Raw genomic sequence first — 13,381 nt, 5'->3', positions numbered from 1 at the left:
TGTTTGCCCTACACCTTGCATCCAAATGAATTATTGAGTAGTCTTGTTATTGCTCTACCTAGTTGAGGGATCAACATTATATCTGAATTATGATCATGCCTTATTATTGTTGGCTTAATTATCGTTCATGATAAGATCATTTTCTTAATTGGAACATGGAGCGACCACCCGAGACAACTGTGCTACCATAAGGGTGGAATGGGATGCCCTTGACCAATTAATTAGGAAATCTAGTGTGGGATAATCCTTTCCCGAAAGGGGCAAGCAGGGAGTGAGGAGTTGTCGGTTTAGGGAGGTTCTTGGATCGATCAGACTAAGATGGCTTTTCAGACGAGGGATTCCTATATCGCCCCTCCTGCTAGAACCATAGTGGGTTTTCTCATACTAGTGGAACTTTGGAAAGACCTCATAGTGCTACCCTACCTCATCTCCTCGGTAGAGATGAATGGGAGTCGAGACTCCTTGACAAATGGGTAACACAACTTATGGGTAAAGACGTACAACCTCTGAAGAGTGTAAAACTGGTATATCAGCCGTGCTCATGGTCATGAGCGGCTCAGACCCTCACATGTGTAATTTAGGGAATTAACCTTAACTTGACATGCATTTGCATTGTGGGATTTCAATATTGATCAAGTATTTTGGTCTGGTATTTACTTATATTTAGTAATTACTAATAAAATTTTGACCAACTTAATTAAAAGTGATGCTCATCCAACTACGTTCCTTGGTAAGCCTTACACTACACTTTTACCCACACTTGCTGAGCGATGACCGTATGGGAGGTCACCCTTGCTATAATCACACTAGGTCAAGAGTCGGTACCACCGGAGGAGGACTACCACGATGAGTTCGATGAGATCTAGGTGTCGTCTCCTTGTCAACCGCGCCTGAGGAGATAATTATCTTAGTTTGTTTTATTTTATTATCCGTTATTTTGTAAGGCGTTCTCGTTAAGTAATAAATATTATGACATTTTGTCTCTATACACTGAGTCATTGTATGTGTGAAACTTGATCCTAGCTTAAATATGAGATGCATCTAGATTTGTCCTTAAATCCAGGTGTGACAGTTGGTACGGTCGATCTGAATCTTACTTCAGGAAAGACTGTGCAATTGAAGAACATACAACACATCCCCTCAACAAGAAATAATTTAATTAGTGGTTCTTTACTTTGTTGAGATGGTTATAAACTGAAAGGGAAATAGGGTTAACCTTTTCCTACAAATTAATTTTTGGTGGTTGAATGCCCAACACAAATATATGGACTAACTTGTTTGCTCGAGAAGATATGTTCCACATGTGCATAAGGTTCAACACAAACCAATAAATATTCAAGTTAGGGACCCAATTCAAAAGGAGCAAAAAGGACTTGAGTGTGCTGTGGTCTGGCGCACCGGACTGTCCGGTGTGCCACCGGACAGTGTCCGGTGCACCAGGATTGTACAGGGTCCAACTAGCCACTCTCGAGAAAACACGGGCGCGCTCCGCTATAATTCACCGGACTGTCCGGTGTGCCGCCGGACTGTCTGGTGTGCCAGCGAGGTAACGTCTATCCAGTGCGCAATGGTCGACTGCGACGGACGAACAGTGCAGCACAGTACCGCGGTAGAGGTCAGAGCAGCGGGTCAGAGGGGCACCGGACTGTCCGATGCACCACTAGACTATCCGGTGCTACAAGAAGACAAGGGCGCCAACGGTCAACTGCTCCAGAACCCTAACGGTTGGGTGACGTGGCGGCGCACCGGACACTGAACAGTGAGTGTCCGGTGGCGCACCGGACTGTCCGATGCGCCCATCGCCAAGAGCCTCACCAACGGCTACTTTGGTGGTTGAGGGCTATAAATACCCCCAACCACCACAACTCCAAGCATCCAAGATTTCTGAACATCACATTCAATACAAGAGCTCTAGCATTCACTCCTAGACACAATTCAAAAGATCAAAGCCTCTCCAAGTCCCAAATTCACCTCATATACTTAGTGACTTGTGAGAGAGTGATTTCGTGTTCTTTTGAGCTCTTGCCTCTTGGATTGCCTTTCTTCTTTCTCATTCTTGTTCTCAAGTGACTTGTAATCAAAGCAAGAGACACCTAAGGGTCTGGTGGTCCTTGCGGGGTCTTAGTGACCCGATTGATTAAGGGAAAGGCTCATTCAGTCTAAGTGACCGTTTGAGAGAGGGAAAGGGTTGAAATAGACCCGGTCTTTGTGACCTCCTCAACGGGGACTAGATTCTTTGGAACCGAACCTCGGTAAAACAAATCACTATGTTCATTCGTTTGATTTCCATTTGATTTGTTTTTCCCCTCTCTCCTGGACTTGATTTTAGTTCTAATGCTAACCTCGGCTTGTAGTGTGTGTTTAAAGTTGTAAATTTCAGATTATGCCTATTCACCCTCCCTCTAGGCGATTTTCAATTGGTATCAGAGCCCGGTGCTTCATTAGAGTCTAACAACTCGAAGTGATGTCGGGAGAACACGCCAAGAGGGAGATCGTGACCGGCGATAAGCCCGCAAGCTCGGGAAGAACCCTTTCAAGGGAGTCTGGCCACAAGCATAAGGAGGAATCTTCTTCCTCCACCAAGACACGTCGGAAGGGTGACAAGAAGAAGAAGATGAACAAGGTGGTCTACTACAAGACCGACTCTTCATCACCCTCCACATCATCAAGTTCCAACTCGTCCATCGCTTCTAAGCGCCATGAGCGCAAGAAGTATAGTAAGATGCCCCTATGCTATCCTCACATTTCAAAGCACGCTCCATTACTCTCAGTTCCCCTAGGCAAACCAATATATTTTGATGGTGAAGATTATTGTATGTGGAGTGATAAAATGAGGCATCATCTAACCTCACTCCATGAAAGCATATGGGACATAGTTGAATTTGGAGCGCAGGTACCACAGATGGGGGACAAAGACTATGATTCGGACGAAGTCGCCCAAGTTAGGCACTTTAACTCCTAAGCCACTTCTATACTCCTCGCCTCCTTGTGTCAAGAGGAGTATAACAAGGTGCAAGGGTTAAAGAGCGCCAAAGAAATTTGGGACATCCTCAAGACCGTGCATGAAGGGGACAAGGTGACCAAGATCACCAAGCGCGAGACGATCGAAGGAGAGCTCGGTCGGTTTGTCCTCAACAAAGGAGAAGAGCCGCAAGCCATGTACAACCGGCTCAAGACGATGGTCAACCAAGTGCGCAACCTCGGGAGCACCAAATGGGATAATCATGAAATGGTCAAGGTTATTCTAAGATCCCTTGTTTTTCGTAATCCTACTCAAGTACAATTATTACGTGGGGATCCTAGACACAAGCTAATGTCTCCCAAGGAAGTGATAGGCAAGTTTGTGAGCTTTGAACTTATGATCAAAGACTCCAAACATATTGTCAACTTGGAGCAAGGTGCCACCTCCACACCCGAGGTGCAACCCGTCGCATTCAAAGTGATGGAAGAAGAAAAGAGGGAGTCTACACCAAGTAGGCTTCCAATCGACGCCTCCAAGCTCGACAACGAGGAGATGGTGCTCATCAACAAGAGTTTCCGCCAAATCCTCAAAAAACGAGGGGAAGGACTACAAACCCCGTTCCAAAAGGGTGTGCTACAAATGTGGTAAGCCCGGTCATTTTATTGCAAAATGTCCAATGTCAAGTGAAAGTGACAGGGACGACGACAAGAAGGGGAAGAAGAAAGAGAAGAAGAGGTACTATAAGAAGAAGGGTGGTGATGCCCACATGTGTCGAGAATGGGACTCCGACGAGAGCTCCACTGACTCCTCCTCCGACGAGGATGCCGCCAACATCGCCGTCAACGAGGGCCTCCTCTTCCCAACATCGACGACAAATGTTTCATGGCTAAGGACGGCAAGAAAAAGAAGGTACACTCTAGAGCCACCCCCAAATATACAACATCTTGTGATGAGGGTAGCTCTAGTGAAAATGAAGATGATCTACTTACTCTTTTTGCCAACCTCAACATGGAACAAAAGGAAAAATTAAATGAATTAATAGAAGCTATTCATGAGAAGGATGAACTCTTGGATAACCAAGAGGACTTCCCTATTAAAGAAAACAAAAAAACATGTTAAATTGAAAAATGCTTACGCTCAGGAAGTAGAAAAATGTGAAAACTTAACTAAGGAGCTTAGCATTTGTCATGATTCAATTTCTACTCTTAGAAATGAAAATGCTAGTTTAGTTTCTAAGATTAAAGAATTGAATGTTTGCAATGATTCTATTTCCTATCTTAGAGATGGGAATGCTATTTTAAATGCTAAGATAGAAGAATTAAACAATTGCAAACCATCTACATCTACTATTGAGCATGTTTCTATTTGCACTAGATGTAGAGATGTTAATGTAGAAGCTATTGATGATCACCTTGCTATGATTAAAAAACAAAATGATCACATAGCTCAATTAAGTGCTAAAATTGCCGAGCATGAGCTCGAAAATGAAAAGTTTAAATTTGCTCGTAGCATGCTCTATAATGGGAGACGCCCAGGCAATAAGGATGGCATTGGTTTCCAATAGGGGAGTAATGTCAAGCTTAATGCCCCTAAAAGATTGTCTAATTTTGTTAAGGGCAAAGCTCTCATCGTTCAGGATAGTGAGGGTTACATTTTATATCCTGCTAACTATCCTGAGCACAAAATTAGGAGAATTCATGCTAGAAAACCTCACACTATTTCTCATCATGCATTTATATATAAAAATGAGGCTTCTAGCTCTAGGCAATCAACTCATGTTAAATTGCCTAAAAATAAAACTCCTGCTGCATTAAATGAGCACAACATTTCATTTAAGACTTTTCATGCATCTTATGTTTTAACTAACAAACACTACACCGAAAACATACACTTCCTACGGTTTTTTAACTTCCTACAACTTTTATAACAAATCGTAGGAAATAAATAACTTCCGAGAGGCAACTGGTAGCTCTAGGAAATAAACATAACTTACTACGGTATTTTATAAAAGCTGTAGGAAGTTAACTTTCACATGCTAACCCGTGTGTGCGGTCAAGCGAGTCGCTAACTTCCTATGACCGACTCTAGGAAGTTAGCATGGGCAGCTAACTTTCTACGGTCTCCTCTAGGAAGTTAGCTTTCAGTTGCTGATCCGCGAGTACGGTCAAACGAGCCGCTAACTTCCTACGACCTCCTCTAGGAAGTTAGCTTTCAGCTTTTGACCAGTCAAACGAAAAGCTAACTTCCTACGGCCGCCTCTAGGAAGTTATCTGCCCATGCTAACTTCCTACGGCCTCCTCTAGGAAGTTAGCTTTCAGCTTTTGACTAGTCAAACGAAAACCTAACTTCCTACAGCCTGCTCTAGGAAGTTAATTAACTTCCTAGAGTACATGTACAACCTCTAGGAAGTTACGTAACTTACTATGGCTTTACTCTAGGAAGTTATATTTTTTATTTAACCAGCGAATCAACCTTATCTTCTCTCACTTTCCTTTCTCTCCCGTTTCTTCCACCTATCGTAGAGCGTGCTTGAGATCTTCTCTCACTTTCCTTTCTCTCCCGTTTCTTCCACCTACCATAGAGCGTGCTCGAGGCCCGTCCGCCGGAGCTCCCGCCCCCAGCCACGCCCGCTGGAGCTTTCGTCCCGGCCCCGCCCGCCGTGCCCGCACCGCCGGTGCCCCCGCCGACGCCCCAGCCGGCCCGCCCGTCGGCGCCTCCGCCCCGCCCCGGCGGCGCCCCCAAGCCCGGCGACCCACTGCGACCGTTGCGCCCGCCCCCGCCGCCCCAAGCTATTCTACTTCTGAAGGACAAAGGTATCCGATCTGAACTGTGCAATCACTTGAAATAGTATGATTAGTAGTTAAGCTCGTACAAGTAGTCTTCATATGGTAAACCTTAATTGGTCACCAAGCATTTATCACCTAATGCTAGGAACCACAATGAGACACACTAAAGCAAAACCATGCATTAGTATATACCGAGACATAACAAATAAATGCAAATTGCAGCATTGGGATATAGTGAACAAGACAGCTTATCCACTAGCCAATATTACCATACATTTGCCTGCTCGTGTTCATGAGCATGACAACAATGCGGATCACACATGCATGGTATTAAGCACTTAACACAGACTTATAAGATATATCTTTAAATTGGAAGAAAAGCTGATCTGCCAACTGTAAGCTCAAAACTCAAAGAGCTCCCGGAGAAGCAGCATGACTTATTGTTGTTCGCCATCTGTGCAGCTCTGTTGTTCTCCTTCACAATTACTATTTGAATTAGAATTGGATGAATTTAACAACTAGGGGGTGAAATGCAGCAGGAAGATGAGGAGGCAGGCGACGTAGTGGTTCGAGTTCGAGTTGAGTCCCAGGTTCACGAAACAATTCATACAGCAGCGCAGCCGAATCGCCGCAGCCCTGCAAGGAATTCACGGTCCCCTTCACGATAAAAGTACGACTCATACTTTATTATTAGTATATATGGTAGAATACTTCTAAAAATAAATTTTATAAATATGTGTATACTTTTTACTCTGTAGTTCGATGTGACATATACTAAACTTTAGCCCATATAACCGAACATATTTTAGTCTTTCCCCTCCTATACAAAGAGGCACCATCCCTCCTTGCAGGATTTGAACTATGATTGTTGGCTTCAAACGGTCAAAACCACATTCACACATGTCTAGCCAACAGAACATACATATCTTTGTGTTTTATATTTTATACTCAAACATAAATAAAAATTGTATATCTTATTTGTACCCAACAGAACATAAAAATTTTACTCTTTAAGTTATCATTTGGAGAAGCATTTGCATAAAAACCACTTTCTATATCTTTTTAATCTCCAACAACCTTTCTATATCTTATTTGTACTATAGAGAGCCACTCATGTTTTCTGTATTTGGATAGCGAGAAAATCGAAATAGAAGATGGCTATATTTAGATAACCATTTAGATAAGTTGTTAGAAGATATTTTTTACAAAAATCTCTATTCATATAAATTAGGAAGAATATAGAGAGCCTCTTGGAGTTGCTCTTATAAGTCTATTCAACTTTCTTAAAAAACCAAATTTGATTAAATTTATATAATAAAATAATAATATTTATGATACCAAATTAAATTATTTATTTAGTATATTTACATAGTATATATATTTGATGTTATAAATCTTTATAATTCTCTATATAACTTTGATCAATTTTAAAATACTTTGATTCTCTGCAATGCCTTATAACAGACAAAGTACTACGTAAATCTAACAATATAAGGTTGTCTCCGGCGGCTATCCTATCACTTGCCTTATTTTTTTTTTAATTTTACTCTGCAAACAGTGCAATCTACCGTGCAAATATATACAATGCAAATCTCCTATTTTACACGATATTTTACACGATAAGTAGCTAACCACAGCCTCTAACAAGAACCTGTCAAATATGTCCAAGCAGATAATGGAAGAGACACTTGCCTGCATAACCTGATGTTTATGAATGCATGTAGTTATCGTAGGACAATATGAAAGCGCCAAGATAAGCATTTGGTCGACTTGTGTTTATGAATGCATATAGTTATCGTAGGACAATATGAAAGCGCCAAGATAAGCATTTGGTCGCCTTGAGTTTTCATTTGTGGTATTATATTTCATTTGAAAATAATTACATTACTGCAAAATTGTTTTCGCGATTCTAAATTTATTCTTTGAGTCAGCGGGCCCGAATTTCCTTTTAAAAAGCTGGGCCCGTAATTAGCTGACTGCTTCAGGCCACGGTGAATTGGCCCCGCAGATCTCCAGGGTTTTAGCAGAGCCCAGTAAAATCGGCGGAGGCATCCAATCCGGCTTGCGAGTTTGCGACTTCTTTCTATTCTCTCTATCGCCGCTGCCTCTCTCTCCCTCCTTCCTTTTCCTGGTCGCGACAGCGCCGCGCTAATCGATCCCTTTTGCCCACGCCGCCGTTGCCTCCAACTCCAACCAGGTTGGTTTGGTAGCCGCCACCTCCTTCCGGATCCGTTCACCACAATCTTTTTGTATGTATTTTTGTCTAGATAGATTGTTCCAGTCCCCGTCCGCTTGCAATTGAACGTCTGTATGTTTGTTTTTTTTACCTCCTGTTGTTGTCGTTTGATCCGTTCCGTTTCCTCTTGATGTCGGACTAGGGTTTCGCTCCTTCCGCAGCCGTCGGGTGTGATCCATGGAGAACGGCGGTGGCGTCGGTGAAGGGCGCTCGGAGAATCGGGCGGGCGAGAACGGCGGAGTCGCCGAGGCAGCCACTGCGGCGGATGAGGGAGATTGTGATGTGGTGGTGGAGGGCGGAGATGAAGGGGACATGCCGCCCGGTGCGGTGGCGGCGGGCGATCACCAGCCAATGGTGACGCCGAACACCAGAGCGGTGCTGGAAACAGGACAGCTTGCGGCAGACAAGTGGGACGAGGACGATACTCCCCGTTTCATTGACGTGGAGGAAAGCTTTGCCGATGATGTGAATCAAGATCACGTGGAGGAGAATGCCATGGGGCAATCGATCAGGGAATACGTGACCGCAGCTGTTTTGGCTGATCGTAAAAAGGAGAGGTTAGACAAGGACCATAACTTTTTTGCAACTCGTGATAACAAGGCTGAGGTCGCTGCACAATCTGGGAGCGAGTATGAAGATGTAAAAGATGGTACTTTGGTGTATCAAAGCAAAGAGCAGCCAGGGACGAGCACGGAAGATATTGCTTCCTCACATAGCAGGCCAGGGACAGTCACACATTCTGCAGCTGAGCCTGCTGTTGCCATTGAGGAATTGGATGACTCAAGCTCCTCAGCTGATGAGAATACCGCCACCTCTGCTCCTCCTGCACAATTCTCAAGCGGTAGTTCTACACCTGCGCAATCCAGCAGTGCTGCTTCTGCTCGTTCTACTAATGGTCCCTCTTTGCCATCTCGTCCTGCTGGCCTTGGATCATCGTCTTCCCTGTCACAGCCTCCTGCTCGTTCTGTTCAACAGGTCCATGCCAACAGGCCAGCCATTGTGGAAAGGGGAACCCAGGGGGCTACTGAGGATGATGGAGACGAGAATGATGAAATCCATGAAAAGCTTCAAATGATCCGGGTTAAGTTTCTTCGCCTTGCTAACAGGTTTGGGCAAACATATCATAATATGGTCGTTTCACAGGTTCTGTACCGGCTTGGGCTGGCAGAACAACTTAGAAGAACTACTTCTAATGGGTCATTTAGCATTGACCGTGCAAGAGACATGGCAGAACGCCTTGAAGCTGCTGGAAATGCGCCCCTTGATTTTTCATGCACCATCTTGGTTCTTGGTAAAACTGGGGTCGGTAAGAGTGCTACCATTAATTCAGTTTTTGATGATACCAGGTTGGATACAAACGCTTTTGATTCTAGTACTAGGAAGGTTCAAGAAGTAGTTGGTATGGTTGAGGGAATCAAAGTGAAAGTGATTGATACACCTGGACTTTCCTGCTCATCTTTAGAACAACACCGCAACCAGAAGGTTCTCAACTCTGTCAAGAGACTTATTAGCAAAAACCCTCCAGATATTGTTCTTTATTTTGATAGGTTGGATATGCAGAGCAGGGACAATTGTGACGTCCCTCTGCTGCAAACCATCACAAAAGTGTTTGGAGCATCGGTTTGGTTTAATGCCATTGTCGTGTTAACTCATGCTGCATCTGCGCCACCAGATGGGCAGAATGGAATTCCTCTGAGCTATGAGATGTTTGTCACCCAGAGATCTCATGTAGTGCAACAAGCTATAAGGCAAGCTGCTGGTGATGTACGCCTTATGAATCCAGTATCCCTCGTGGAAAACCACTCAGCATGCAGGACAAATAGGGCTGGCCAGAGGGTATTGCCAAATGGACAAGTCTGGAAGCCACAGTTACTGCTGCTTTGTTTTGCTTCAAAGGTGTTAGCAGAAGCCAATGTGCTCCTTAAGTTGCAGGATAGTCCCATTGGTAAACTTTCTCGTACAAGGATTCCTCCACTGCCTTTCCTCCTCTCTTCCCTTCTTCAGTCTCGTGCCCCACTGAAGTTACCAGAGGAGCAATTTGGTGGTGATGATGATGATCTTGAAGATGATTTGGCAGATGATTCTGATTCAGATGATGGTTCAGATTATGATGATTTACCTCCATTTAAGCGTCTCACAAAAGCTCAGCTTGCCAAGCTGAACAGGGAGCAGAGGAAGGCCTATCTTGAGGAGCTAGATTACAGAGAGAAGTTGTTCTATCAAAAACAGCTGAAAGAGGAAAGAAAACGTCGTAAATTGATGAAGAAAATGGCAGCAGAAGCCAGTGCTCGTGCAAATGATTTCAGCAACAGCAACCTAGAAGATGATGCTACTACTCCAACTAATGTTTCAGTGCCTATGCCTGACATGGTACTGCCCTCATCTTTTGATTCTGACTACCCTAGCCATCGCTATCGTTTCCTGGATACACCAAGTGAATGGCTTGTCAGACCTGTATTGGAAACACAGGGCTGGGACCATGATGTTGGTTACGAGGGACTTAATGTTGAAAGATTGTTTGCCGTAAAAGGTAAAGTTCCTCTATCAGTGTCTGGCCAGCTTACAAAAGACAAGAAGGATTGCTCCCTGCAAATGGAGGTTGCAAGTTCAATTAAGCATGCTGAAGGTAAGACTACTTCACTTGGGCTTGATTTGCAGTCTGTCGGCAGGGATATGGCATACACAATCCGTGGCGAATCGAGATTTAAGAACTTCAGGCGCAACAATACATCTGCTGGGATATCTGCTACGCTTCTTGGGGATTCAGTATCAGCTGGTATGAAGATTGAGGACAAACTGATAGTGAACAAGCAGCTTAGGGTCCTGGTTAGCAGCGGGGCCATGAGTGGGAGGGGAGACATGGCCTATGGAGGCCGCCTTGAAGCAACGATGAGAGACAAAGATTACCCGATTGGGCGGATGCTTTCCACTGTTGCATTATCTGTTGTGGATTGGCACGGGGATCTGGCAATTGGCTGCAACATCCAGTCTCAGATCCCCGCTGGAAGAGCTAGCAACTTGGTTGGCCACGCTAATCTAAGCAACAAGGGGACTGGCCAAGTCGGGATTCGCCTCAACAGCTCGGAGCATCTTGAGATCGCACTCGTGGCCCTCGTGCCGATATTCCAGAACATCATGAAGCTGTTACAGAATTACTCGGAATCTGGCTAGTCCCTCGTGCCGATGTTCCAGAACATCATGAAGCTGTTACAGAATTACTGAGAATCCGGCTAGTACTTTTTTTTTCATGTAAGCCTGAGAAAACAGAGCATCATAGGTTAAAATCTAGCTTAAGCTAGAACTTTACTTCCAATTATTATTTTGTTCTTTTGTTGCCAACTTTGTAACTATGCTCTCCTCTGGGCTTTTTTTTTTTTAAGTTGGAGTAGCATTCTTAGGGCTAGTTTGGGAGCTACAAAACCGAATAGGATTGGAGTGACTAAAATCCCCTTATTCAAATTTAAATAAGAAGTGGATTTTAGCCCCTCTAATCCATTTTGGTTTTGTAGCTCCTAGACTAGACCTTATAATGTAAGATTCCCCCTGAGCTCTTTCTGATGAAGCTGGATTGGAGAATTCATCGTGTCAGATTTCTGGGCATGCTACTGAGTTTTTCTTTCTTTCAAAAGTTAGATAATTGTGATTTTACATCGATGCAAGGCAAGTGGATATTGTAACAACCGAACCAGTCAAATTGTTGGAGCGCAACGTTTCAGCTCAACATACACACACGCAAAGACGGTTCACAGAAATTCCTCGTGAAGACAGTCACCAAAGCCAGGGTCTGCACTCTGCACTCTCTACGTTCCGGGCTACACATTAATCTACCGATGGGCTTGTGCAGGAATTATGGTTCCATTTTTTCAGACGTCCCCTCGACATGGGGAGTGACGCTGACAAGCTTTGAGAAGAGACTGCCTGTGAGAAGATTCCGTACCGAATTTAGCATATTCGTTTGACTTTAATCCGTTCCGACTTACAATGCTTTTATAGTGTTTTTGTTTCTGTGGCGCAACCGTCCAAACAGCCGACTTTAATTCGAATAAATTGGCATATCTGTTTCTGCACTTCAGTCTTACCGCAGATGAGTCTTCCTTTTTATTTATTAGTATCAACCTTCTGACCCCATGCTCCTGTTCAGAAATTCTACGCGCTTTTAGGATACCCGGAATCTCGTGAGGCTGCGCGAAATTCTTATGAGCTCTGCTCTTCTCAGTTCTTAATAAGTTCCTGTTCCTCTGAATATTAAGCAAGGTCTATGGCTGCCTCTTGGATATCTTTTACTGCATGTATGAGCGCATCTAACGCCATGGTCCCAGAGAAATTCTACGCGCTTTTAGAGGATGCGATGATCAATGACGAACTGCACACCATCGTCGACAGATCCGCCGGTGAATGGCCCTTTTGTGCAGGCGCAGCAGCTTGCGCGTATCTCTCTGAGATGCTCAGCGGAGAGAAGGAGGCGGCGCGCTGATCTCGTCACTGACGTGTGGCCCGTGGTTGAGACGATAATGAAGAGTGCCTCCTTATCAGCGTGCCCCTCAACCTCTTCATCTATTTAGGATGAAAGCATAGCAGCGCGCCGCATTACTTTATGTGGCCCCATTCTACAGGTACGTGTTGCTTCGCGTTGAACTCTTCCGTCCATAATAGTTACTCCCTCCGTTTCTTTTTATTTGTCGCTGGGTAGTGTAAAATTGCACTACCCAGCGACAAATAAAAAGAAACAGAGGGAGTACCTTCGTTCATGAAATCGTGCTGACATATTCGTAGGGATGCTGCTAATGAGCCCAGAAGATCATGAAGAATCCACACATAGCAGCGGATAGATTCACCTATGAAGCTGAGGCCATAGAGGATTTTCCAAACTAGCCCTTAAATTCATATTTGTTGAGTCCTAACTGGATTCCCACGGGTGGCCCCCAACGATTAGGAGCAGGTGGAAGACACAATGCATGATAAAACATTGATAAAACATTAGGTTGAGAACTGTAGTGTCTCATCAATCGTGTTTCGTCTGGCTATAGGACGTCGACATCATAAATACATATGTGCCTATGGTTTTTTAAATAATGGGATATAGTGTTTCCAGCCTACATCACGAAGATGACGGCCTGTCACGCCAACACAAGACCAACAAATCCAACTCAAAGAGCCACAAGCGGCGATACAAACCCCAAACGCAGTTGGGTGGACAGCGAAAAGTAAAAACAAAGCTCACAGAGCAATCCTATTACTAAACTGCCACCCATGAAAAGCGAAGATCTGCATCACCGTCGTCTCAAGCTTCCTGCAGGCCTCCCTGATGACCTTGGCGTCTTTCTCATGCCTTTGGAGTTGCGCCCAGAAACGACACCAGTAGGTTCCTCTGTAAAGTACCTGCATGTAAGTTTTGAT

General features: G+C 44.3%; 1 protein-coding gene across 2 annotated transcripts; it reads left to right on the top strand.

Moving 5' to 3' along the window:
- Nucleotides 1-7,731: 7,731 nt before the first annotated feature.
- Nucleotides 7,732-11,572, top strand: LOC103637626 (translocase of chloroplast 120, chloroplastic). Of its 2 annotated transcripts, none has more exons than XM_008659944.2 (2): nt 7,732-7,945; nt 8,127-11,572. In XM_008659944.2, the coding sequence occupies exon 2, from the start codon at nt 8,162-8,164 to the stop codon at nt 11,153-11,155; it is 2,994 nt and encodes a 997-aa protein (XP_008658166.1). In that variant the 5' UTR covers nt 7,732-7,945; nt 8,127-8,161; the 3' UTR covers nt 11,156-11,572. The 2 variants fall into 2 exon arrangements, with proteins under 2 accessions (XP_008658166.1, XP_008658168.1); XM_008659946.4 differs by having other exon boundaries at nt 7,732-7,997.
- The last annotated feature ends 1,809 nt before the right edge of the window (nt 11,573-13,381 follow it).

Source organism: Zea mays, chromosome 1, assembly GCF_902167145.1.
Source record: "Zea mays cultivar B73 chromosome 1, Zm-B73-REFERENCE-NAM-5.0, whole genome shotgun sequence".
NCBI lineage: Eukaryota > Viridiplantae > Streptophyta > Magnoliopsida > Poales > Poaceae > Zea > Zea mays.
Note: the sequence above shows the minus strand (reverse complement) of the source record. Positions and strands in the feature narration are given on the sequence as shown.

Bases quoted from the DNA above. Each gene is read 5' to 3' on its own strand.
- LOC103637626 (XM_008659944.2), top strand. From the start codon at position 8,162: ATGGAGAACGGCGGTGGCGTCGGTGAAGGGCGCTCGGAGAATCGGGCG.